The sequence below is a fragment of the Acanthochromis polyacanthus genome, chromosome 11 (genome assembly GCF_021347895.1).
Source record: "Acanthochromis polyacanthus isolate Apoly-LR-REF ecotype Palm Island chromosome 11, KAUST_Apoly_ChrSc, whole genome shotgun sequence".
Classification (NCBI taxonomy): Eukaryota; Metazoa; Chordata; class Actinopteri; family Pomacentridae; genus Acanthochromis; species Acanthochromis polyacanthus.
The window spans coordinates 3,437,092-3,461,512 of record NC_067123.1 but is presented as its reverse complement, the minus strand read 5'-3'; the positions used below and the strand labels follow the sequence as shown (position 1 = coordinate 3,461,512).

Here is a 24,421-nt window from a genome sequence, read left to right as displayed (position 1 = left end):
TAAACAGCAGTTAAAGTTCACAGACATGATGAGGTGACAGTCTGTTATAGGGCTAGGTGGTAAATCGAATTAATTCGATTAATTCGCGTTTTTAAAACCTGACGATTTGAAAATTTGCCAAATCATAAAATCGAGGCGAGCTTAAATATATAACAATTCAGATTCTTCTGCTTTTCATGACTTGTGCACTGCTGTTTGCTTCCACCTCTCATCTCCTTCCACCAAAACACTCACAACCCCGTCATGGCGGACAGAACAGCAGACGAAGAGTTGGTCGCGAGAAAAGGGCCTCATGTTACATCGATTATATGGAAGTGGTTCGGCTTTGACAAGACTGACACAGAGCAAACTACAGTCATGTGCAAGGTTTGCAAAAGTACTGTGAAAACGAAGAGTAGCAGCACAACTAACCTCTTTCAGCACCTCCGGCAGAGGCATCCTAAAGAATGGGAAGAGTGCTGCAGCTACGGGAGTGCGGCATGGCTAGCACTAGCCATAGCAAACAGACCGCAAAGAAACAGCAAAAATCGATTAAAATCGTAATAGTCCAAGATGACTAAAAAAAAAAAAAAAAAAAAAAATCTAGATTTTATTTTTTGGCCATATCGCCCAGCCCTAGTCTGTTATCACTATTATTATTATATTATTAATTTTCACTGACGTAAACCTGGATGTTGTGCTGTTGTAAAAATATCTGTACTAGTGTATACTCGGCCAACAACAAATCCGTTCCCTAGTGTTAATTATAGATGATATTTTTGCACAATTATACTAAATATGTGCCGTATATCTTAAACTATTGGTGAGTCCTTCTAATTAAATCTGAAAACAGACATTACTGCACCGTTTATGCTATAAAGCTCTCCCAGATATTGATTTCCAGCTAATCTTTATTCCAACCAGGGAAGCAATAAAAACTATTTCCTGGTAATGTCATCTTAATTTGAAAGTAATCATGTTTGAAAATGACATAAGACGTTAAAAGAGACAACTCTGAAGACTGTAGGTCTCTCTGTGGACAGTATTAAGGTGAGATAAGCAAAATTCAAGCACAAAATCATTGGTTAAAACTAAAAATTCTGCAGTAGTAGATGCAACCGAGAAGCCATGTTTGACTCGGAAGCAACCAACGGTCAGATGAGAAAAATTCAGGCAGTTTTTGACTGAACTGCAGGAAGAGTTTAAACAGAACAGAGAGAAGAAAAGGAATTAAAAATGTAAATAGTAAATCATCAATAGAACGTAAAGTTTTCTTTTATTCTAGTGTTGATGATTCCTGTGGACACTTCAAAAAATCTTGTGTGTGACTATTCCAGGTTTTTTTTTTCATTTTTTGTAAAACAAATGCAGTTATTTCTTTGATGATTTCCATCATTCTGAGTCCTACTGTCCTTCCTTGTGCCTTGTGTTTACTGTTTAAGTGTTTTAGTCGCTCTTCTTAGTTTTACTGACTGTTAATTATCCACGCCTGACGTACTTCAGCGGGGTTACTGCATTCACTTTGGTATCTGGCTGGCTGGGTAAGTATGTATGTATGTTTGTGTGTGTGTCCAGTCAGATATCTCTGTAAGTGCTGAAGTCAGGATAATCAAACTTGGCACTGAAGATCAGTCTAAGGTCCCCTGCTCAGTTGTGGAGTTAGAGGTCAGCAGATCAAGTAGGAAGGGAGATACGTACGATGATCAAAATTGATACAGAGTATCATGCATGGGTGTGGTTCTGTCCTCTACCGGGGGCTCGTCTAGTTAGTCTCTAACTCACTTGAGGATCTCCTCCCTGCACTGTCTCTGGGTGGCGAAGCAGGCGATGGCCCACATCTTGATCTCCACCCCGGTGTGGAACTGCTTCCCCCTCATGTCCCAGACGCCGTGGCTCGGAGTGGCCACCGTACGGTTCTGCAACGACAGTGTAGGGTTGATCTGCAGGCAGCCGCACAAACATACAACACACAAACACACAACATACGGATTCACAACGTACAAACACACAACGTATAAACACACAACGTATAAACACACAACGTACAAACACACAACGTACAAGCACACAACGTATCTGATCACTCGTTAATCTCTGTGTATTATCTGTGTTTCTGATTGGGCCATGCGTTTAAGGTGTATTGTAAAATATATTCTTGAATCACAGACATGCAAAGCAGTCATTTCTGGGTAAAACTGTCTCTCAGGATGGTTTCTCAAAACAACGCTCGTATTAAAACTTGTTAAAAGCAAAACAAATTTGCAAAAGCGCATGTTCAGAGAGAAGAAAAGATGTCAAAAGATTAAATCAAGGGACTACGGTTTACGATGGAGTCAGATTAAACATGCAGAAATTAAACTACACTCAGGGTTTCCCCACAGAACATTTACAACACTTTTCATTCCGGTTTTCATGCCAAATCAGATTTCTGATGTTACGTTGTTGCACTGACTCAGATTTCTGTTCACTTATTTGTTATTTGGGACCCAAAGCTAAGTTCTGTTGAATATTCTGGATAGATTTTGACACTTTTATGTTTTCAGACCTGGATTTTTTTTGTATTCGCATATTTATCATCTTTTACAACTTATATGCTGTTGAATTTCAATATGAACACATGAAAGCAGCTTGAAACTTTGCACATGTAACACCAACGTCTAGACCTCCATAAACACCAACATCTAGGCCTCCATGAACACCAACATCTAGACCTCCATGAACACCAACATCTAGACCTCTGTGAACACCAACATCTAGACCTCCATGAACACCAACATCTAGACCTCCATGAACACCAACATCTAGACCTCTGTGAACACCAACATCTAGACCTCCATGAACACCAACATCTAGACCTCCAAGAACACCAACATCTAGACCTCCGTGAACACCAACATCTAGACCTCTGTGAACACCAACATCTAGACCTCCGTGAACACCAACATCTAGACCTCTGTGAACACCAACATCTAGACCTCTGTGAACACCAACATCTAGACCTCCATGAACACCAACATCTAGACCTCTATGAACACCAACATCTAGACCTCCATGAACACCAACATCTAGACCTCTATGAACACCAACATCTAAACCTCTATGAACACCAACATCTAAACCTCTATGAACACCAACATCTAAACCTCTATGAAAACCAACATCTAGACCTCTATGAACGCCAACATCTAGACCTCTATGAACACCAACATCTAAACCTCTATGAACACCAACATCTAGACCTCCATGAACGCCAACATCTAGACCTCCATGAACACCAACATCTAGACCTCCATGAACGCCAACATCTAGACCTCTATGAACACCAACATCTAGACCTCTATGAACACCAACATCTAAACCTCTATGAACACCAACATCTAGACCTCCATGAACGCCAACATCTAGACCTCCATGAACACCAGGTTCTGGTTCCCACCAATGAGTCCACAACAACATTTAGTCTAAACATCTAAAAACTGGAACCTTGTCTGGTCAAACTTTTCTCTCATCAGATTCTACTGATGTTGGAGCCTCAAAAGTTGATAAAATCTGGAACAAAGACTGTATTTTAGTAGAAATATGGATCCATCCATAGATGTACAGTTACAGGAACTTCATGGGGACACAACATTAACTTTATTTGGAAATTTGCAGGTTTTTTTTAATTTTCAAAGACAAATAATTACTCACTGTTGTGGTATTGGTCCAATTTTGACACTCTTTGGACGTGTTTTATCATATTTGGAGCACATTTTGAGACATTTTTGGCAGCTTTCACGTCAAAATAGTAAAAAGTGGAACTTTGTCTGGTCAAACTTTAACCCATCAGATTCTACTGATGTTAGAGCCTCTAAAGTTGGTGAAATGTCAACCAAAGACTGGATTGTTGTAGAAATATGGATCATCCATATATATATATATATATATATATATATATACACTTACAGTAGCTTGCTTGCATTTTTTTTTTTTTTTACCATTTTCAAGGACTAATTATGATTTTTTTCCCCCTCTACTGGAGCTATTCGATCATTTAGATCTGCTGGAGATTATTCGGTCTGTCTGAGATATCGAACCGTGAAAATAGCTCACTAAAATTTCGAGGTCTGAAAACAGATACAATTTGTTAATTTTGGGTCTCCCAATAACTAATAAGTAAATTCCAAAATCAAAACACACTGGAAAGACTCAGAAAATGTGGTCTTCTGGTTTTGGAACAGCACCACCAAGAGATGCCAGAGACATCTTCAAGTGTTTTTAGTAAATGTCAGTAATTATGAAGTGTATGTTTTCTGTGACATGTTTCAGGACACACATGCATATGAAGCGTGATTTAAAAGGGAAGGTACCATAAAGGGTTCAGAGCTCACCCTGCCGCCATACTGCAGCATGGGGGCCGGCAGGACTCGGCCCGTCACCTGAGCCATCTCATCCCGAACCCGGAACTGAAACTCCTGGACGAACGGGTCGGCCTCATAGTTCGCACTCCGCACCTTGAAGGAAGAAGAAGTTATTTTAACTAAAAAAACCAACAAGCTTCATGCCGTTTTCTGCTGGTTCCTGGAGGCTCACCAGCCGGCTGATCTCCTCCTGTCGGTCCGGTGCAGAGCGAGCCGTGGCTTTGATCATCGTGGACGTCTGGTTATCGGTCAGTTTCTTAATGCAGCGCTGACCAGCAACGATATTACACACCTTAATGTAAAGAAACACAAGCTTAGGTTAATCCAGCTCAATAATCAGACTGAAATCACATTTTCTCATTGGCTTTTGATTCGAAGAGATGATGACTTCATCTTTTAGAATAGAATAGAATAGAATTACTTTATTCATCCCCGAAGGGAAATTCAGTTGTCAGGGTTCTTATCTGTTTAATTTTGAATTGAATAGCCTGACTGCTGATGGTATGAAAGATTTTCTAAATCTTTGTCCTGCAGCGCAGGGATAGGAGCCGTCCACTGATGTTTCATTGTCCATTGAGGCAGATGTGAAGTAGATGATTTTATTATTTTATTAATTATTTTCTTATTATTATTATTATTTATTTTATTATTTATTTATGGAGGATTTTATTCTGAATATTCTATCATCGTCTTCCATTTATGACACATTTTTTACATATCGCGTTTTCATGATTTTCCATTTTAACCACAAAGCTCTGGTTTGTTTATAAATGTGCTTTATGAATAAATTTAACTTTGAACATTCATTGTATTTGAGCTCCTTTCTTGTTAAGAAAAGGGTGATTTGGTTTTGTCTGTCCAAAAACAATCAGACTGAAATGACACAGAAGCTGCAGTCGTGGTTGCTTCTATTTTTATTTCTGAACTTGTCAGTCTCATCTATGCTTTTAGGCTTATCTTGAATGTAACGTGGAAAAGATCTAAATGAGAGGCCATATTTGTAAATACTGATCCTTAAATATGGAAAAAAAGCCACACTTTCAAACAAGAGTGGTACTGTGTAGAGTTCTCATCAGTTTCTCTTCCAGGAACTTTATGGAGACACTATACCAGCCTCATATGCTAATTTGCTCCATTTTTAAAGACCTGACAATCATTAATTAGTGCAATTTTTTACAAGTTTGACTTATTCTGGACAAGTTTTAAGACATTTTTGATTCATTTTTAACAGTTTTTAAGTTGTTTTGTATCATCTTTATCTTTTTTTGACAAATTCTGAGTAATTCTGGAGACATTTCAAAACAGTTTTGTCAATTTTGAGTCATTTAGGACAGTTTTCATATTAAAAATGCAAAAAAAACTGGAACCTTATCTGGTAAACTTTTTCTCAAATCAGATTCTACTGATGTTAGAGCCTCGAAAGTTGGTGAAATGTTGACCAAAGACTGGATTTTAGTAGAAACATGGATCCATCCATAGATATACACTTACAGGAGCTTTATGGAGACACTATACCAGCCTGGATTGGAGATTTTACACTTTTCAGGAAAGATTTCAGGAAGATTATTCCCATTTTAAGGAGCCTATAAGTATTCATTTTGGTCATTTTAGACCATTTTTAGTAATTTTGGACACGTTTAAAGTCATTTTGGACAGATTTCAAATCATTTTGGGCAAATTTTGCCAGACCGCAGACAGTTTTTACTCATTTTGGACAGGTTTGGAGGTTTATTTTTGGACAATTTGGACTAATTTTGTACAATTTTCAAGTCCAAATAGCCAGAAACTTGAACCACACATCAGATTCTACTGATGTTAGAGTCTCAGCAGTTGGTGAAATGTCGACCAAAGACTGGATTTTAGTAGAAACATGGATCCATCCATACATATACACTTACAGGAACTTTATGGAGACACTAGATCAGCATGGATTGGACATTTAGCACGTTTCTTTCCATTTTAAAGGACCAATAATTATTCATTATTGTCACTTTAGACAATCTTTGAGTCATTTTGGACAAATCTGAGGTCATTTTCTATTGATTTTTAATCATTCTGGGCAAGTTTTAAGTCATTTTAGACTAATTTTGAGCTGTTGTGGACAATTTTCAAGTCAAAATATCAGATTCTACTGATGTTAGAGCCTCTAAAGTTGGTTAAATGTCGAACAAAGACTGAATTTTAGTAGAAATATGGATCCATCCATAGATATACACTTACAAGAACTTTTTGGAGACACTAGACCAGCCTGATTTGTAAATTCGGCACTTTTTGGGGGACAAAAATGAGAAAACTTGCTTGTGCTGGAGCCATTTAATCATTCAGATCTGATGGAAACTACTCTGTATGTGATAGATAGCAGTTACTCTGAAGTTCTGAATGCTTTTCTGTCACAGGAAAACATGCAGATTGTGTAATAATGATCCTTAATGACTGAACTTCATCATGCGGTCCTCACCTCCAGCGGCAGGTAGGTGTGCTTCTGTTCCTGTCCCACCTGCAGACAGGGCAGGTGAGGGTACTTGAGCTGCAGGCTGTACTTCTCTCTGAAGTACTGCGCCACCGTTCTCTCCACCGTCTGGCCGTTCTCGAGCTGCAGCGGAAATCTGTGGACGGGAAAAGCGACAAGAATCTCTCGTTACCGTGACGCCGACGGCAGCTTGCAGCTACCGAGGTGCGACGGGGGAACATACGTCTGGAGGCTGGCAGGACGCCGCGTCACGTTGCAGACTCGGTACTTCCTACGCATGGTTCCACAGTGTGTCACTTCCACCTTAAGACCTGTGAAGATGGTGCAGGAGATAAACATTAGTGAGAGGCAAACTGGAAGAACTGAGCTGGCTTCAGTCGCTGAGATTCAACTTTGATCTGCGTCTCAGTTACGCATCAAATCGACATCTGATATTCAGGAAGTTACAGCAGCATCAGACGCACCTTTGATCTCTTTGGTGAACTTGACTCTGTGGGAGTCGGTGAGAGGTCTCGGCTGCTCGTCGATGTTGTGGATGTCCAGAACCTCACACATGAACTGGATGACCGGCTGGGCTTTATAGAACGCAGTGGCAGACACTGGAACAACAGAGGGACAGGCAGGAATGTCAATAAATATGTCAGGGGGTCCAACATGAGGCCCGTGGGCCAAAAGCGGTCCTCCAGAGGGTCCAATCCGGCCCTCAAGGAGAAGACATTAACTGCAGATTGTAAATTAGTAAAACTATAAATTTAAAATCATTTCTAGACCATGACAAGTTGCTCTGATCACAAGGTAAAATACTAGATTGTTCATTAGTCATTTTGTGTCTCAGTTTTGTAAAATTTTGTCTGTTTTTGTTGCTTTTCGTCTGACTTTTGTCAGTTGTCTCATGCTTTTGTCATTTTGTTTATTCGTTGTTGTCTCGCTTGTGTTTTTTTTGGTCTTATTTCTGACATTGTATTTCGCTTTATTCATTGTTTTGAGCGTCATTTTGTGCTTTTGTCTCGTTGGTGTTGTTTGTCTATTTTGTAGTTATTTTGTTTCTCGCTTTTGTCATTTGTCCATTTTTTTGGCTTATTTGTAACTTTGTCTAATTTTTTTGTCTTTTTAGTTTTGTTTCAATATTTGGTCTGACGTGTCATTTTGTGTCTTGTTTCTCATTTTGTGTCTTGATTTTGCTGTTTTATGTCTTGTTTTTGTTGTTTTGTTCCTCGTTTTTGTGGTTCTGTGTTTCCTTTTGTCTTGCTTGTGTTTCTTGTCTTATTTTTCGTCATTTTGCGTTTTGCTTTATTGGCTGTTTTGTGCATAGTTTCTGTTTTGTGTTTTTCTTGTCTCACTTGTGTTGTCTATTTTGTCGTTTTGCTTCTCGCTTTTGTCACTTTTGGTCTCACTTCTGCTGTCTGTCCATTTTTGTTGTGGCTTTGAAACTTTTTTGCTTATTTTTTGGTGTCTTTTTTGTTTTGTTTAATGTCAATTGTCTCATTTTTTGTTTTTTTGTGTCTCACTTTTGTAATATTTTGTCTGTTTTTTGTTATGTATTTTTAGCGTTTTGATCATAAAGTCAAATACTGTATCTATCAGTTCAGTTCAATGTTTTTTAAAAAGATAATTCCTTAAATGTGAACATTTTTGCACTAAAACAAAGGAACCATTAGGAGTTGTGGTTATTTCTAGGTTATTATGCTGTGGTTTTACTGGTTTTACTGGAGATCAGACTGGACTGGATGTGGAACCTGCACTAGGATCAGTTTGACTCCCCTGAAATACATCAATAATACCAGTAAAGGTGGATGAAGGAATATTTAGAACATGTCATTCAACTTCAGGACCTGAACAACAAACACAGGAAGTGTTGAACCTTTGAGTCGATCATGAGGTTTTAATTCAGACAAAAGAAAATTTTAATTTGATTAGTAGTTTTGCAGCAACACTGGGCATTCTGTGTTGAGAAAAAGGAAATCATCATTCTTAATTTCACTCAGACTCGTCAATTTCATGAGAATGACAACCAATTGAGCTGAGACTGAAGTACACCACTTATCATTCTAAAATCCTACCTCTGGTTAGCATAAAGGCTCAAACAGCAGGCCTGGCCATGTCCAAATCTGGCAAAATCCTGCCAGTAGCACCTCGAAATCTCACCAACCAACATATTATATCTAGTGTGCTAAACTTATGGATAAACAAAGCATTAAAAACAGTTGTTGTTGCTTTTCAGGTTTTTTTGTGTTTTTTTTTCCTATCCAACCACAGTAAGTTTCAGGAATCTGTTGAGAAGACTCCAAGAGAAAATCAAGCACGTAAAACCCATAAAATCACAGCTTATATTTTAAAACCTCTTATTGTTGAAAGGATTACAAGAACAACAAGAAGTGATCTGTTAACTAGTCGGCTCTAAATGCGCTGAGATGGAAGCGTAGAGTTCAATGGAATCTGGTTTTTCATAGATGCAAATGAGCTTTTTGCATGTTTTAACCACATTCAGACCATCATCCTGGAGCTCCAGTCCCTGTTCTGCTCATACCTACACCTGGTTTAGAAGTTCAACTGATCTGAAATAAAGTTCCCATCTGACCCCATCAAAATCAGCTGTTATTTTGGGTACAGTAACTTTAGAATATTTAATAGAACCAAACAAAGTTCTGGCTTCATATTGGCTTCACTATTTCCAGAGTTCCAGGTCCTTGAAGTCCATAGAGGTGGGTCCAGATTTATCACTTTTTAATGGACTTTTTCAGAACATCATCAGTCCAGCAGATAGAACCATGACATTTAGGAGGGAAAAACATCGAGGTTCTGAGAAAGGTAGTGTCTACAGATACGGACCCGTACCCGTAGCCTGTGGCCTACGGACACGGCACTTTCCATTTGCGAGTCAAGAAGCTGCTAACCACTGCAAACTGTTGAAAGGTAAGCAAAGGTTAGGGTCAGGTTTAGGGTCCGTACCTGTAGTACCGATGCTACGGGTCCGTACCTCTAGTGTCTACCGGGAGTCACGTGACCAGATCTCGCGTATCTGATTGGCAAATGGAAAGTGCCGTATCCGTAGTCCACAGGCTACGGGTACGTACCTCTAGCAACAACCTCTGAGAAAAACTGACACCAGATCAGTTTTACATCCATCAAAGTGTCACAGTCTGAACACTGAATCTTGTTTCTGTTCACTTTCTCTATAAACAGCTGTGATCATCAGTATTATGGGATGTATCCTGGTGTGAACAGTTTAGAATCCTAGAAAAAAAAATTTGATTCCCTCGGATGCGTTTCTGTTTTCTGATGATTCACCAGAGAAAACTTTATAAAGGTCATTGCTCAGTTTAACAGAAACATGTTCAAAGTCATCCTAAATTATACTAAAGTTGTTCTGAATGACTGAAAATGTGTCTAATGTGATAAACTTTGTCCAAAACGAACCAGCATTTGTCCAGAATGACACAGAAATAGTGTGGCCAAAAACAACTTGAAAAATGTCCAAAACTATTTTTGATTTCTTTCCAAATACACAAACTTCGCACATTTCAATCATTTCTGACAATTTTGGGTCATTTTGGAGTTTTTTTATCATTTTGGGAAAAAACTGAGTAATTTAAGAGACGATTCTGATCCTTTTGGGTGACTTTTGGGGTTATTTTGGACGTCTTTTGACTCATTTCGTAGAACTTTTGAGTCATTCAGGACAAGTTGAGGGGAAAAAAGGTCATTTAAGGCTCATACCAGCATGTTGGTAGGTGGTTGGTCAGAACAATTAGAGACGATGGAAGGAGAAACCAGGATCATCGAAAGACAAGATTCATTCTTAGGGTTAACTCTAACCCTTTTCTCTATGTGCATGTTTAATTAGGAATCACTCTGTTAACTTAGCAAGTTAAAAAGTTACAGGCCACCTTTAGATTTTTATTTCTTTTTCTTTGACTTCTGCTTCCTTTGATTGTTAATTATCGTCCTGAGTGATAAATAACTTTACTACACAGACAACAACAACCGTTTCTACGTTGTGCCTCTGGTCCCTAGCAGAGCTGGGATGGAACAGCCAATTTAGTATCTTTCAGCTGCTCCTTCTTGTTGTCTTTAAAGCTTTCTGTTTATTGAACAGACACATGAAAGGAATCGATCTCTTGTGTTTACCGGTTTCTTCAAATGTTCCTGTTTCCACTTCCGTTACTCACCGTCGATGTTGAGCATCATCTTCCACATGGCCGGCCGGACCGACTGGTGGAAGCCGAACCAAACCTCCCTGCCTCCACCCAGCGGATGGTCGTAGCCCTCTGGGGAGGAGAAGAAGGACCTTCCGACAGGAGTATACCTGGGGAGGACACACAGGTGACCAAAAATAAACCGAGGCCGGGAGCTGCGTTCCCTGAGAGGTTCACTCGGTGCAGCATAACAAGCTGCAGACCGCAGGAGGCTAAAAAGGCGTTCGTTCGTGTTACCGAAAGCTATTTTGGTTAATGGATTCACCAAATGACACATCTCAGATTACATAAAAAGATGCTTTTAATCCACATCTCCACATTGAATCCCAAATCCACCTGTTTCCACTAAAGCAGGGGTGTCAAACTCATTAATTACCACAGCTCCTAATGGTTCCTTTGTTTTACTGCACAAATGTTCACATTTAAGGAATTATCTTTTTACTAAACATCATGAACAACCTGAAATTTATGAAGAAAAATAAATTCAGTTTCATCAACATTCAGCCTCAGTTTATCATTTCCACATTACAACTTCCAGATCACAGAGTGTCTACAAAGGAACACAACATTTAGTCACCTGGAACTGAAGCAGAGGATTTCACTTTACGATCAGAGCAACAAAGGTCAAGTCAAAAAGACAAATGACACGAAACAAAACAAAACAAAAAGACCAAAAATTAGAGACAAAAGTTACAAACGGACAAATGACAAAAACAAGACAAAAAATACACAAAAACATAAAAATGACGCACAAAACAACAAATAAAGCAAAACACAAAACGACAAAAACATGAGACAAATGAGAGGTCTGACAAAAAATAACAAAAACAAGACAAAATATTACAAAAATGTGACACAAAACAACAAGAAAAATTAGACACACGACACAAAAAAAAAGCGACAAATAATTCGACAAAAAGTTACAAAGCAACAAATGGACAAATGACACAAGACAAAAAATGACAAAAGTGACAAACACAACGACCAGAAAATAGACAAAAAACACAAGCAAGACAAAAAAAACATAAAACAATAAAAAATGATACACAAAACAACGAAAAAAAGCGCAACAAAAACTGACAAAAATAAGACAAGAAACACAAGCTGGACAAAAAGGAAACACAAAACAACAAAAATATATAACAAACGACAAAAAACAACAAAAACAAGACAAAATATTACAAAAATGAGACAAAACAACAAAAGAACAAAGAACAATCCAGTCTTTTACTTTATGATCAGAACAATTTGTCATGGTCTAGAAGTGATTTTAAATTTATAGTTTAACCAATTTACAATCTGCAGTTAATGTCTTCTCTGGAATTTTTACACTTTGAGTGCTGGATTGGACCCTCTGGAGGACCGCTTTTGGCCCACGGGCCTCATGTTGGACACCCCTGATCTAAAGTACTCCTGCTGCAATCTGTGAAAACGCCGTGGCTTCAGCTGCATAATAATTAACAGGCCTGCACAGAATCTCCTCGATAGATTTCATACCAATGTTCAAACCTTAGAAATGAGGAGCTACACCGGATCTTCAGCCACAGTGAACTTTCTGTGTGCTGTGAAGGTTTCAGTGTCTGTGGACTCACTTCATGGAGGGCAGATGTCGGAGGACCACGTCTACGGCGTGGACCGGGTTGGTGCTGACCGGTTTCTCCAGGTCCAGCGGTTCAGGAACTCCTCGTCCTGTCAGGACTTCGTGCAGCATGTGCCAGCTGACCAGAGACACGAACCTGATGGTGACTTTAAATGGCCGGTCCTTTCCACCTTCACCTGGCAGGGTGACGTCCAGATCCACCTGAGGAGGAGGAGGAGTAAGAGGAGGAGGAGGAGGAGTAAGAGGGCGGATATTGAGGCCTGAAGGTCGACGATACAACGATTCAAACACAGAAATCTGTGACGACAAGTTTGAGGTCAGAATCACAGGTGAGATGTTGATAACAGGTGAGCAGACTTGGCTTGTTAATGATCATCAGATGGACCTCAGAGTGAAGGTAGAAGGACCAACAAGAGCTCAGCATCTCTGGGACTTCGTCTAGACTGTTGGAGACCATTTCAGGCTCTACCTCATGAAGCTCATTCAGAGAATACCAAGAGTGAATGAAGCAGCAATCAAAGCAAAGGGTGGATATTTGGAACTAGGGATGATAATCGAGAGCCGGTTCTTCGATGCCATCGATAAGAAATGGATCGATTTCCCGGAATCGAATGCTGTTTTGAGAACCGGATCCCGTTATCGATGCCTTGACGTCACTTTCACTGTCCTTACTGCTTTCACTTCATCCTGCCGTCGCAATTTCTGTCGGCGAATTTCCCAACTAACAACCTCCAAACCACAACTCTAAAAACGACTTACACTCTGCCACACTTCACATACATACCTGTGCTACATCTGCGATTCCTCTTTTTCTCTGCTGGAGACCACAGCCAGCTGAACGCCACCCTCATTTCCATCTCAGAGCTAGCATGATATGGCTAGCTTCCACGCACGACCGTTAACACGTTACTAATACATTAAAACGTTGGATCCAGAGAGCTGGTGGGCAAATACAGACCTATGGACATTCACTGCTGCCCGTATGTCATTCTTTTAAAAAATATTGAATAAAAAACATTCTGTCTCTCCAAACTGAACTCTGTCACTAGCCTCATTGCGAGAATGGGGCGGTAATGCACCAAAGTGATGGATGCCAACTGTCATAAAACCAATGAAGAAAAAGAAGCCTCGCGAGACCTGCCGTATTCAGTTGCGTGGGTGCAGTTGTCGCGAGATTAGAGCCCACAGTGGGAACAAACCTATCAGGCATTGATAAGAGAATCGATAAGGAATCGAATCGATAAGTGGCATCAATAATGGCACTGACATCGATAATTTCTTATCAATTATCATCCCTATTTGGAACAATTCATTCTTTCCTCCCTCCCTTACTTCCTCCCTCCCTTCCTTCCTTCCTTCCATCCTTCTTTCCTCCTGTCCTTACTTCCTTCCTCCCTTCCTTCTTCCCTTCCATCCTTCCTTCCAATCCTTTCTTTCATCCTCCCTTCCTCCCTTTTTTCATCCTTATTCGCTTCCTTCCTTCTTTCCTTCCATCCTCCCCTCCCTTCCTTCCTTTTTGCCATTCTTATTCCCTCCCTTCCTTCCTTCCTTCCTTCCTTCCTTCCTTCCACCCTTCCTTCCATCCTCCCCTCCTCCCTCCCTTCCTTCCTTTTTTCCATCCTTATTCCCTCCCTCCCTTCCTTCATGCATTCCTCCCTTCCTTCCTTCATGCATTCCTCCCTTCCTTCCTTCCTTCCTTCCTTCCTTCTTCCTTCCTTCCTCTCTTCACTTCACTTCACTTCTTCACTACCTCATGAAGCTCATCCAGAGAATACCAAGAGTGTGGTATTCTCTGGATGAGCAGCAATCAAAACAAAGAATCTAAAATATAAAACATGTTTTGTTTTATTTCACACTTTTTTGTTTCCTACATAATTCCAGATGTGTTCATTCATAGTTTTAATACCTTCAGTGAGAATCTACAACGTAAATAGTCATGAAAATAAAGAAAAACCATTACATGAGAAGGTGTGCCCAAACTGTTGACTCCTGGTGGAGGTTAAGGAAGTTATTTTAAATTCTTCTTACCCCAGAGGTTGCGACGGGCAGTGGGCTGGCCGTGTAGAGGCTTTTCTTCCCATCATAAACTGGCAGCCGGTCACCGAAGATGGTCACCTTGAAATGCTGCACCATGGAGTCCACCACCTCCCTGGAAGACCACCATGATGAATATATCACATTAATGTCAATCAATAATTATTAATAATTAAAGCTGACAGGCCCCTGTGTTTCATGGTGACCCATCCACCAGATGGTGCTCTCTCTATGACTGTATTTTTGTCTACAGAATTAATCAGGGCTGGACTCTAATCACACTTGTCAAGTTTGAGGCAGACTGGAGCATGTACAGGCTATTTAAACATCACTTCCTGTTTCATGGTGACCCATCCACCAGATGGCGCTCTCTCTATGACTGTATTTTGGTCTATGGAATATCATCAGGGCGGGAGTCTGATCACACATGCAAAGTTTGAGGCAGATTGGAGAATGTACAGGCTAGTTATACAGCACTTCCTGTTTAATGTCAAACTGTCGAAATCCTGCCAGCCGTCATTTCCACGCAATCAGACTTTTGAGGAATATTTTGCTAACTTTTGATCACCCTCTGCTGGGGTTACTCTGTTAGAGTTTAAAGCTTTTGAAAATGTCCAAAAATTGGTCCAAAATGGTCCAAAATACGACACCTCATTCAAAATGGCCAACTTCCTGTTGTGTTTTAGATACAGGTGTCAACAACATTTTTGTGCGTCTTGATGACTTGCATATGCCTAACAGATTTCATACCTGTGAATGACACGAGGTGGCGCTATTGAGCTATTTTGGCACACACTTATGCAATTCCATATTTTCACACGATTTCAACTATTTTCAGGTCTTCAAAATTATGATTCAAACAACGGGAGACAAAATTTGATACTTGGATGCTAATTAAAATGCAAAGAAGAGTAAGTGCTGGCTGTCCTGGTACTGATGGAATAATATCTGTCTATTAAAAAGAGTTAAAGGCAGTAAAAGGCTGCAGGACTAAACCCGTTTCTGGTGTGTTTTTCCGTCACCTGTTGACTCGTCTGGGACATTTTTCCGGCTTGATGTCGACCTCGTACAGGTAGACGTCGATTTTGGGGATCTCCACTTGGAAGCAGTTGGCCAGAAGCTTGATGGGCTTCCCAATGGTGCCGTAGCCGGGTCGCCGTGGCAACGAAAACAGGGCTTGGGCTTCATCTGCTCCTATGGCAACGAGACAAGTGGAAAGAAAAACGTCACAAACACCGTAACAAAAACTTTAATTTCCCTGTTTATATTTTCATGAATATGTGAAATTAAACCATCACTGCATAGCCAATATACACACTGCAATATATTCATTTATCATGAGTCATTTTGTTGTCACTGAACAGAGCAGATAAAACAAAGCCTGAACCAGAGCTTTAAAATGAGGACAAACAGTAGGAAGGAAGTGGTTAATAAGAAGGAAAGTGCAGACGCTGTGTGCTGGAGCTGAAGACGGTCAGGGATGTTGAATGTTTCCTCATATCAAACTGACAAAACCGAAGCAAACAGACGCCACGTAACCCCCACATCAATCTGATAATGACCGGAGAAAAGGTTACGGAGTTGGGTGACATTTGAAAATAAAGACCAGCAGATTTCTTCTGAGTGACGCGGCCTTTTGCCAGAGAGGAGGACAAGTAGGCGAGCGACACGCCACGCTAATTTGACATCAATTTTCAGAAATGCCAAACTGGAAAGTACTCAGTGAGAGACAAACCTGACATCACACGACCACACAATTTCCACAAAATGTGACTCAGAGGAACCGAACAGAGACCAGAATCCTGCACAGAAACTCAGAGCTGAAGACGTGGAAACAGCACGAGGTTGTTGAAGAAAGAGAGCATGGACAGAAAAGTACGATGAAGTAAGAGGCCGAGCGGCTGTGGGTGGAAGAAATGAAACGTCTCCTGTCAGGGTCAACAGCTGACCCTGAATGCCTCACAATGAGGAGTTCTCAGAATGCATCCCCAGGTTGCTTTCTCCCTTGTTCCCACGGCGAGACAAATTATTACAAAAATGACACACGAAACAACAAAAAACAATACAAACGACACGAAACAAAACAAAAAGGAGACAAAAATTTGGACAAAAAAGTTACAAAGCAACAAAAGCATATACAAACGACACAAGCAAGATTAAAAAAACACAAAGCCACAAAAACATAGACAAACGACACAAGCCAGACAAAAAAAACCCACAAAATGACAAAAACGGTGCACAAAACAACAAATAAAGCCAAACAAAAAATGACAAAAATGAGACAAAAAACACAAGTGAGATGACAAAGAAACACAAAACAATAAAAACATGAAACAAAACGGCAAAAAGATGAGACAAACAATAAAAAATTAGAAACAAAATGACACAAATGACATGAAACGAAGCAAAAAAGAGACAAAAACTTAGACAAAAAAGTTACAAAGCGACAAAAACATAGACAAATGCCACAAGCACGACAAAAAACTCAACAAACGACAAAAGCAATACACAAAACAAAGAACAAAGCGAAACACAAAATTACAAAAATTAGAAAAAAACCAAGTGAGACAAAAAGGAAACATAAAACGAGAAAAACATGAGACAAATGTCAAATGTCAGACAAAAAACAAGACAAAAAAATGACAAAACAAGACAAAATATTACAAAAATGAGACATAAAACAACAAAAACGAGAAACAATATGACAAAAACATGAGACAAACGACAAAAATAGACTAAAACCGACAAAAACAAGACAAAATATTACAAAATCGAGAAACAAAACAAAAATGAGAAACAAAATGACAAAAACATGAGACAAACGTCAAAAGTCAGACAAAAAAACTAGAAACAAGATAAAATAGTGAAAAAATGAGACACGAAACGACAAAAACAAAACAACAAAAACATGAGACAAATGACAAAACTCAGACAAAAAAAAAAAATCAGAAATAAGAGGCCAAGTGGCTATGGGTGGAAGAAATTAAACGTCTCAGGCTGTGACGCGTTCAGGGTCAACAGCCGACCTTCTACTGATGCATCCCCAGGTCGCTTCCTCCCCTGTGACGTTTCCATGGTGATGGCACCCACGTTACCACGGTTTCACCATGGCAACCGAAGGCACGCCGACAACGGGAGGCAGGAAAAATAGGTGCACACAGATAGGTCTCACCACATTAATTTAGGTCTCACCACATTAATTTAGGTTTTTAAAGTTTAAAAAAAACAAAGTGGAGGAAAAAGTGAGATTTATTTTGAGAATTTATGTAAATCCTCCTGAGCTCTGCACAGGACAGACGGCAGCGGCAGTAAATGATCCAAAAAGACAACGGTTCACTGTAGCCGGAGCACCAACGGAGAGATTAATGACCACATATCAGGCGGATTCATCTTACAAATGCAACATAGAAACAGCAGCAGCCCACACAAGGCTGACATTCAGCCCACACACTGGTGTAACAACGTCCTAATGTCTCTGTAGCTCTGCTGTAACGTCCTCATGTCTCCGTAGCTCTGCTTTAACGTCCTGATGTCTCCGTAGCTCTGCTGTGACGTCCTAATGTCTCCGTAGCTCTGCTTTAACGTCCTAATGTCTCCGTAGCTCTGCTGTAACGTCCTCATGTCTCCGTAGCTCTGCTTTAACGTCCTAATGTCTCCGTAGCTCTGCTGTAACGTCCTCATGTCTCCGTAGCTCTGCTGTAACGTCCTCATGTCTCCGTAGCTCTGCTGTAACGTCCTCATGTCTCCGTAGCTCTGCTTTAACGTCCTCATGTCTCCGTAGCTCTGCTGTAACGTCCTCATGTCTCCGTAGCTCTGCTGTAACGTCCTCATGTCTCCGTAGCTCTGCTGTAACGTCCTCATGTCTCCGTAGCTCTGCTGTAACGTCCTCATGTCTCCGTAGCTCTGCTGTAACGTCCTCATGTCTCCGTAGCTCTGCTTTAACGTCCTAATGTCTCCGTAGCTCTGCTGTGACGTCCTAATGTCTCCGTAGCTCTGCTTTAACGTCCTCATGTCTCCGTAGCTCTGCTGTAACGTCCTCATGTCTCTGTAGCTCTGCTTTAACGTCCTCATGTCTCCGTAGCTCTGCTTTAACGTCCTCATGTCTCCGTAGCTCTGCTGTAATGTCCTCATGTCTCCGTAGCTCTGCTTTAACGTCCTCATGTCTCCGTAGCTCTGCTGTAACGTCCTCATGTCTCCGTAGCTCTGCTGTAACGTCCTCATGTCTCCGTAGCTCTGCTTTAACGTCCTCATGTCTCCGTAGCTCTGCTGTGACGTCTTAATGTCTCCGTAGCTCTGCTTTAACGTCCTAATGTCTCCGTAGCTCTGCTGTAACGTCCTCATGTCTCCGTAGCTCTGCTGTAACGTCCTCATGTCTCTGTAGCTCTGCTGTAACGTCCTCATGTCTCCGTAGCTCTGCTTTAACGTCCTAATGTCTCCGTAGCTCTGCTGTGACGTCCTAATGTCTCTGTAGCTCTGCTTTAACGTCCTAATGTCTCCGTAGCTCTGCTGTGACGTCCTCATGTCGCCGTAGCTCTGCTGTAACGTCCTCATGTCTCCGTAGCTCTGCTTTAATGTCCTCATGTCTCCGTAGCTCTGCTGTAACGTCCTAATGTCTCCGTAGCTCTGCTGTGACGTCTTAATGTCTCCGTAGCTCCGCTGTAACGTCCTAATGTCTCCGTAGCTCCGCTGTAACGTCCTAATGTCTCCGTAGCTCCGCTGTAACATCCTAATGTCTCCGTAGCTCCGCTGTAACGTCCTAATGTCTCCGTAGCTCCGCTGTAACGTCCTAATGTCTCTGTAGCTCTGTTGTAACGGCCTAATGTCTCTGTAGCGCTGCTGTAAAATTCAGTCCAGCAGCCAACAGCAGAACATTTGGTGAATTTTCTTTGTGGTTCAGACATTTTGAAGTTTGTCATTTAGTCATTTTTGGACAAATGTTCAGCTAATTGTAGTATATTTGGACAAGTTTTTGTCATTGTGGATACATGTAAATTACTTTGGGCAAGTATGAAGTAATTTTGGACATTTTTAAAAAAAAATTGTGCCAGTGTTGAGTCATTCTGGACAATTTTCAAACATTGTGGAAAAGTTAAGTGACACTTTAGGGGCCAATCTCAGTGGTTATGAAGATGCTATTGGAAATTTCTCATTCTTGTTTCAGTAAACAAGTACAGATTATTTCACATTTATTATTTTCAAACAGAGTCCTGGAATTTCCAGCTTCAATAAGAGTAGGAAGTCACAAGATTAAGAACTTTATTACTGTACATTTCACGCTGGTAAATAGCTCATTACATTATTTTTCTTCTGAAACTAGCTGAAGTTGATTTAGCTTTAGCTGATGGAGTAAACCCAATTAATTAACACAAATGTAAAACATGAACGATATTAGTGAGAGAATTCTAAAAGGAATGACAGGATTTTCAGCTAATAAATATTTGATCCCCAGGAAACCATGTATCAACAGGCATTCAATCTGAAATGTGATGATTTTCTGCTCTTCTCTGTTTAAAGCTGTTTTAAATTAAATTTCTTTGTATTGTGAGTGAGAACAGAGGAGATACCTGCAGAATCCCCTTCAGGGTTTTTCCCAGAGCTCAGGATGAGGATGACTACACACGATGACAGGAAACACGACTGAAGGATTTCAAGTTTCGATTTGAAAAGATGCAATCAGCTGCAATTTGAATAAGTCATGATGCAGCGAAACTAACCCTTAAACTGTCAGAATATAATCAGAATATCTGTCAGATTAATCACAATTAGTCATTTTCTCCAAATCATTCAGTCAGAGGACAGTAAAGTCAGTGAGTCTGTGTCACCATATACAACAGAAATCTGTGCATTTTCCTGTTTTATGATCATTTAAAGACAACACAAGTGTTTTATGCTTGAGCAAATGAAACCTCAATTATCACAGCTGGTTAATTATCACACCACTGAGCTCTGAATAAAAACAAAACTACTAACTCAGAAAATATCAACATATAAATTAACTGGCAATTTTATTTTTAAATACATACGACACCAAGCATATATACATATACACACACACACACATATTGGTGTACAGGAGTTAAAGTTGCTCGATATTAATTAAAGTTGCTCTGTATTTATTAAAACTGCTCTACATTAGTTAAAGATGCTCAAAAAGCTTCAGTGTACCGCCGGCGGTACACCTACTAATTTGCATAGGAATTTCAAGAATGTCCGACGGGTGCAAACGCGATTATACAAACACTATACGCCGATGGAAAGCTTAGATTCTCATGAATCCGCCGGTATAAACCACTTTCAGATGCGATTACCACAGCGGGTGAGAAAAACACATTTGTCCGACAAAAACAAATATTCATCCATCCGTTTTCTATACATGGCTTCAAAGCACACAGCGCGACTCACATTTCCGGGTTTATTATTACACACACAAAAAAAAGATTCCACAAAAAACGGCCATAATCCAACCTTTTACATCCAGATGACACAAGCCAGTAAACTATTTTGTCCAAAACATGTCCTGAAGTCGGTATAAAATCCCCGAATCGGTCGTTTTCAAGGAAATGCACCTCCCGATGCGCGTCCAATATTCCCCGTATTTTTCGTAATTTTTTTATTTAAAAATAGAATATTAGCGATTTTTTGTACTGAAAACGGCTGGAATTGACTGAAGCTTAAAGGGTTAAAGTCGTTCTTTATTAAATAAAGTTGCTCTATATCAGTTAAAGTTGCTTCATATTAATTAAAGTTGCTCTATATTAAAGTTGCTCTAAAGTTAAAGTTGCTCTTTTTTAAATAAAGTTGCTCTACATTAATTAAAGTTGCTCTATATCAGTTAAAGTTGCTCTTTATTGATTAAAGTTGCTCTATATCAGTTAAAGTTGCTCTATACTAGGGTGGGACCCGAATATCCCAAATATCCGTTCGCTACGGCACTATCTGGATATTAATTTTGGTATCCGAATATTCATTCCTTAATACGATAATCGTATTAAGGAATCATTTGGCACCGGAATCGATAAGCAGAACCGGAATCGGATTCGGATTCATGAAAAACCTAACGATACCCATCCCTACGGGGCGGAACGAATATTTGGATATTCGTCTTTAATAGGGCCCGAATATTCGGAGGCCAGAAACCACTCTTCGGGCCAGCCCTACTCGATACTAGTTAAAGTTGGTCTATATTAGCTACAGTTGCTTTGGGGCGTACATTCCTGAGCCTAGTCCAGGTTATTGTAAAAACAAATCATCTTACTTTCTATGACTTCTTCCTTAAATAGCAGCAATTCTAAATTATTGATGAGCTAATGTCCCTTTGACATTTCAGAGTCTATCCCATAATAGTGTAAAAGTATTGATTAGAGCAGCTTTATGTACCTACATTAACTTTATGCATTTAAAATCATTAGATAGGTTTTTATCACAGAAGCAGGCTGACAGGATGAGAGGAAATCTGTGGCGTGTCAACAGAAACCAGATAGTTTTCACATTTAAGAAGCTGAAATGAGGCAAAGCGATTCCTCTACCATGAAAACAGCCAACACATTAAATAATAGACGACTGGTGGATTAATTCTGTAGAAACGGAGCAGAAAGTGTGAGTCTGTGAACCAGTGATGAACTTCACTTTGTTTTTTTTTCCTTCCAGTTCACCACTGACCCCACAAACATCAATAACACACAAGCCGTTGCTCCTGGCAACACAGCCAATTGACTTGTGCCCGCTGTGCCCGATCTGTAATTAACGCAGCCGGCTGAACAGTAACCACGGCAACGGCTTCAGACGGAAACCAGCCGACCTCTCCGGCTTCAGACACACCTGACGGATCAACACCTGCCTCTGACAACCGGAGTGACGTCGGCAACAGAAGGAACCTGTGAGACCGGTTTGAGGGCAAACACTCCCGTAGGAGGCGCTGAGCTGACCAGAAACTAACGCTCACTTTATGCTAAAGCTGGACAGATAAAGGTGTTCTTAGGGGGAACGGTCATTCTAGTATCAGTTTCAGCATTTAAAAATGGGTCAGACGAGGCAGAATATGATATTTTGTGACATGTTTGACCCCCGATGACCAAACTGAATCTCTAATGAAACAGAATCTAATTAAAATCTCTTTTTTTTATTCATGTCTCTGTAATCATGGGAACATTTTTTTAATCAACAGAATATTTTAAATAATAATTATTATTCATGGAACGTGTCCCATAACATGTTAGCACGACCTGGTGGTGATGATTTTGTCATTTTAGGTTTCATTTCAGTCGTTTTACGTCTCGTTTTTGTTGTTTTGTGTCGTGTTTTTGACTTTTGCGTCACGTTTTTGTTGTTTTGTCGTTCTACACACGTGGACAAAATTGTTGGTACCCCTCAGTTAAAGAAGGAAAAACCCACAATTCTCACTGAAATCACTTGAAACTCACAAAAGTAACAATAAATAAAAATTTATTGAAAATTAAATAATCAAAAACAGCCATTACTTTTGAATTGTTGATTAGGATAATTATTTAAAAAAACAAACTAATGAAACAGGCCTGGACAAAAATGATGGTACCTCTATAAAAGATTGAAAACTATTTGACCAGAGTGACATGATTAACTCAGGTGTGTCATTTAATTGACATCACAGGTGTTTCCAAACTCATAATCAGTCAGTCTGCCTATTTAAAGGGAGACAAGTAGTCACCCTGCTGTTTGGTGAAAAGGTGTGTACCACACTGAACATGGACAACAGAAAGCGAAGGAGAGAATTGTCCCAGGACATCCGAAAAAAAATGATAGACAAACATCTTAAAGGTAAAGGCTATAAGACCATCTCTAAACAGCTTGAAGTTCCTGTGACAACAGTGGCTCATATTATTCAGAAGTTCAAGACCCACGGGACAGTAGCCAACCTCCCTGGACGTGGCGGCAAGAGGAAAATTGATGACAAATTGAAGAGACGGATCGTTGGAATTGTATCCAAAGAGCCCAGAGCAACCTCCAAAGAAATTAAAGGTGAACTCCAAGGCCAAGGTACATCAGTGTCAGATCGCACCATTCGTCGTTGTTTGAGCCAAAGTGGACTTCATGGGAGACGACCAAGGAGGACACCACTGCTGAAAAAAACTCATAAAAAAGCCAGACTGGAATTTGCAAAAATGCATGTTGACAAGCCACAAAGCTTCTGGGAGAATGTCCTTTGGACAGATGAGACCAAACTGGAGCTTTTTGGTAAGGCACATCAACTCTATGTTCATAGACTCAAAAACCAAGCATACGAAGAAAAGAACACTGTCCCTACGGTGAAACATGGAGGAGGCTCAGTAATGTTTTGGGGCTGCTTTGCTGCATCTGGCACAGGGTGTCTTGAAAGTGTGCAAGGTACGATGAAATCTGAAGACTATCAAGGCATTCTGGAGAGAAATGTGCTGCCTAGTGTCAGAAAGCTTGGTCTCAGTCGCAGGTCATGGGTCTTCCAACAGGACAACGATCCAAAACACACAGCCAAAAACACCCAAGAATGGCTGAGAGAAAAGCGTTGGACTATTCTAAAGTGGCCTTCTATGAGCCCAGATCTGAATCCCATTGAACATATGTGGAAGGAGCTGAAACATGCCATTTGGAGAAGACACCCATCAAACCTGAGACAACTGGAGCTGTTTGCTCATGAGGAGTGGGCCAAAATACCTGTTGACAGCTGCAGAACGCTCATTGACAAATACAGAAATCGTTTAATTGCAGTGATTGCCTCAAAAGGTTGTGC

At 40.2% G+C, this 24,421-nt stretch overlaps 1 protein-coding gene across 2 annotated transcripts in view; it reads right to left on the bottom strand.

Annotated features, from left to right (window-relative positions):
- ago3b (argonaute RISC catalytic component 3b) overlaps positions 1 to 24,421 on the bottom strand; it is a 45,682-nt gene that overhangs the window by 16,264 nt on the left and 4,997 nt on the right. The window contains exons 2-11 of one of the 2 annotated variants that reach the window (XM_022219319.2): positions 15,702 to 15,873; positions 14,674 to 14,794; positions 12,638 to 12,846; positions 11,019 to 11,155; positions 7,314 to 7,448; positions 7,073 to 7,160; positions 6,838 to 6,985; positions 4,552 to 4,671; positions 4,350 to 4,472; positions 1,762 to 1,895 (exon numbers count right to left, since the gene is read on the bottom strand). In XM_022219319.2, coding sequence (XP_022075011.1) covers positions 1,762 to 1,895; positions 4,350 to 4,472; positions 4,552 to 4,671; positions 6,838 to 6,985; positions 7,073 to 7,160; positions 7,314 to 7,448; positions 11,019 to 11,155; positions 12,638 to 12,846; positions 14,674 to 14,794; positions 15,702 to 15,873 — 1,387 coding nt within the window. Of the gene's footprint in view, positions 1 to 1,761; positions 1,896 to 4,328; positions 4,473 to 4,551; positions 4,672 to 6,837; positions 6,986 to 7,072; positions 7,161 to 7,313; positions 7,449 to 11,018; positions 11,156 to 12,637; positions 12,847 to 14,673; positions 14,795 to 15,701; positions 15,874 to 24,421 lie in introns of both variants that reach the window. The other variant, XM_051955757.1, reaches the window with a different exon arrangement.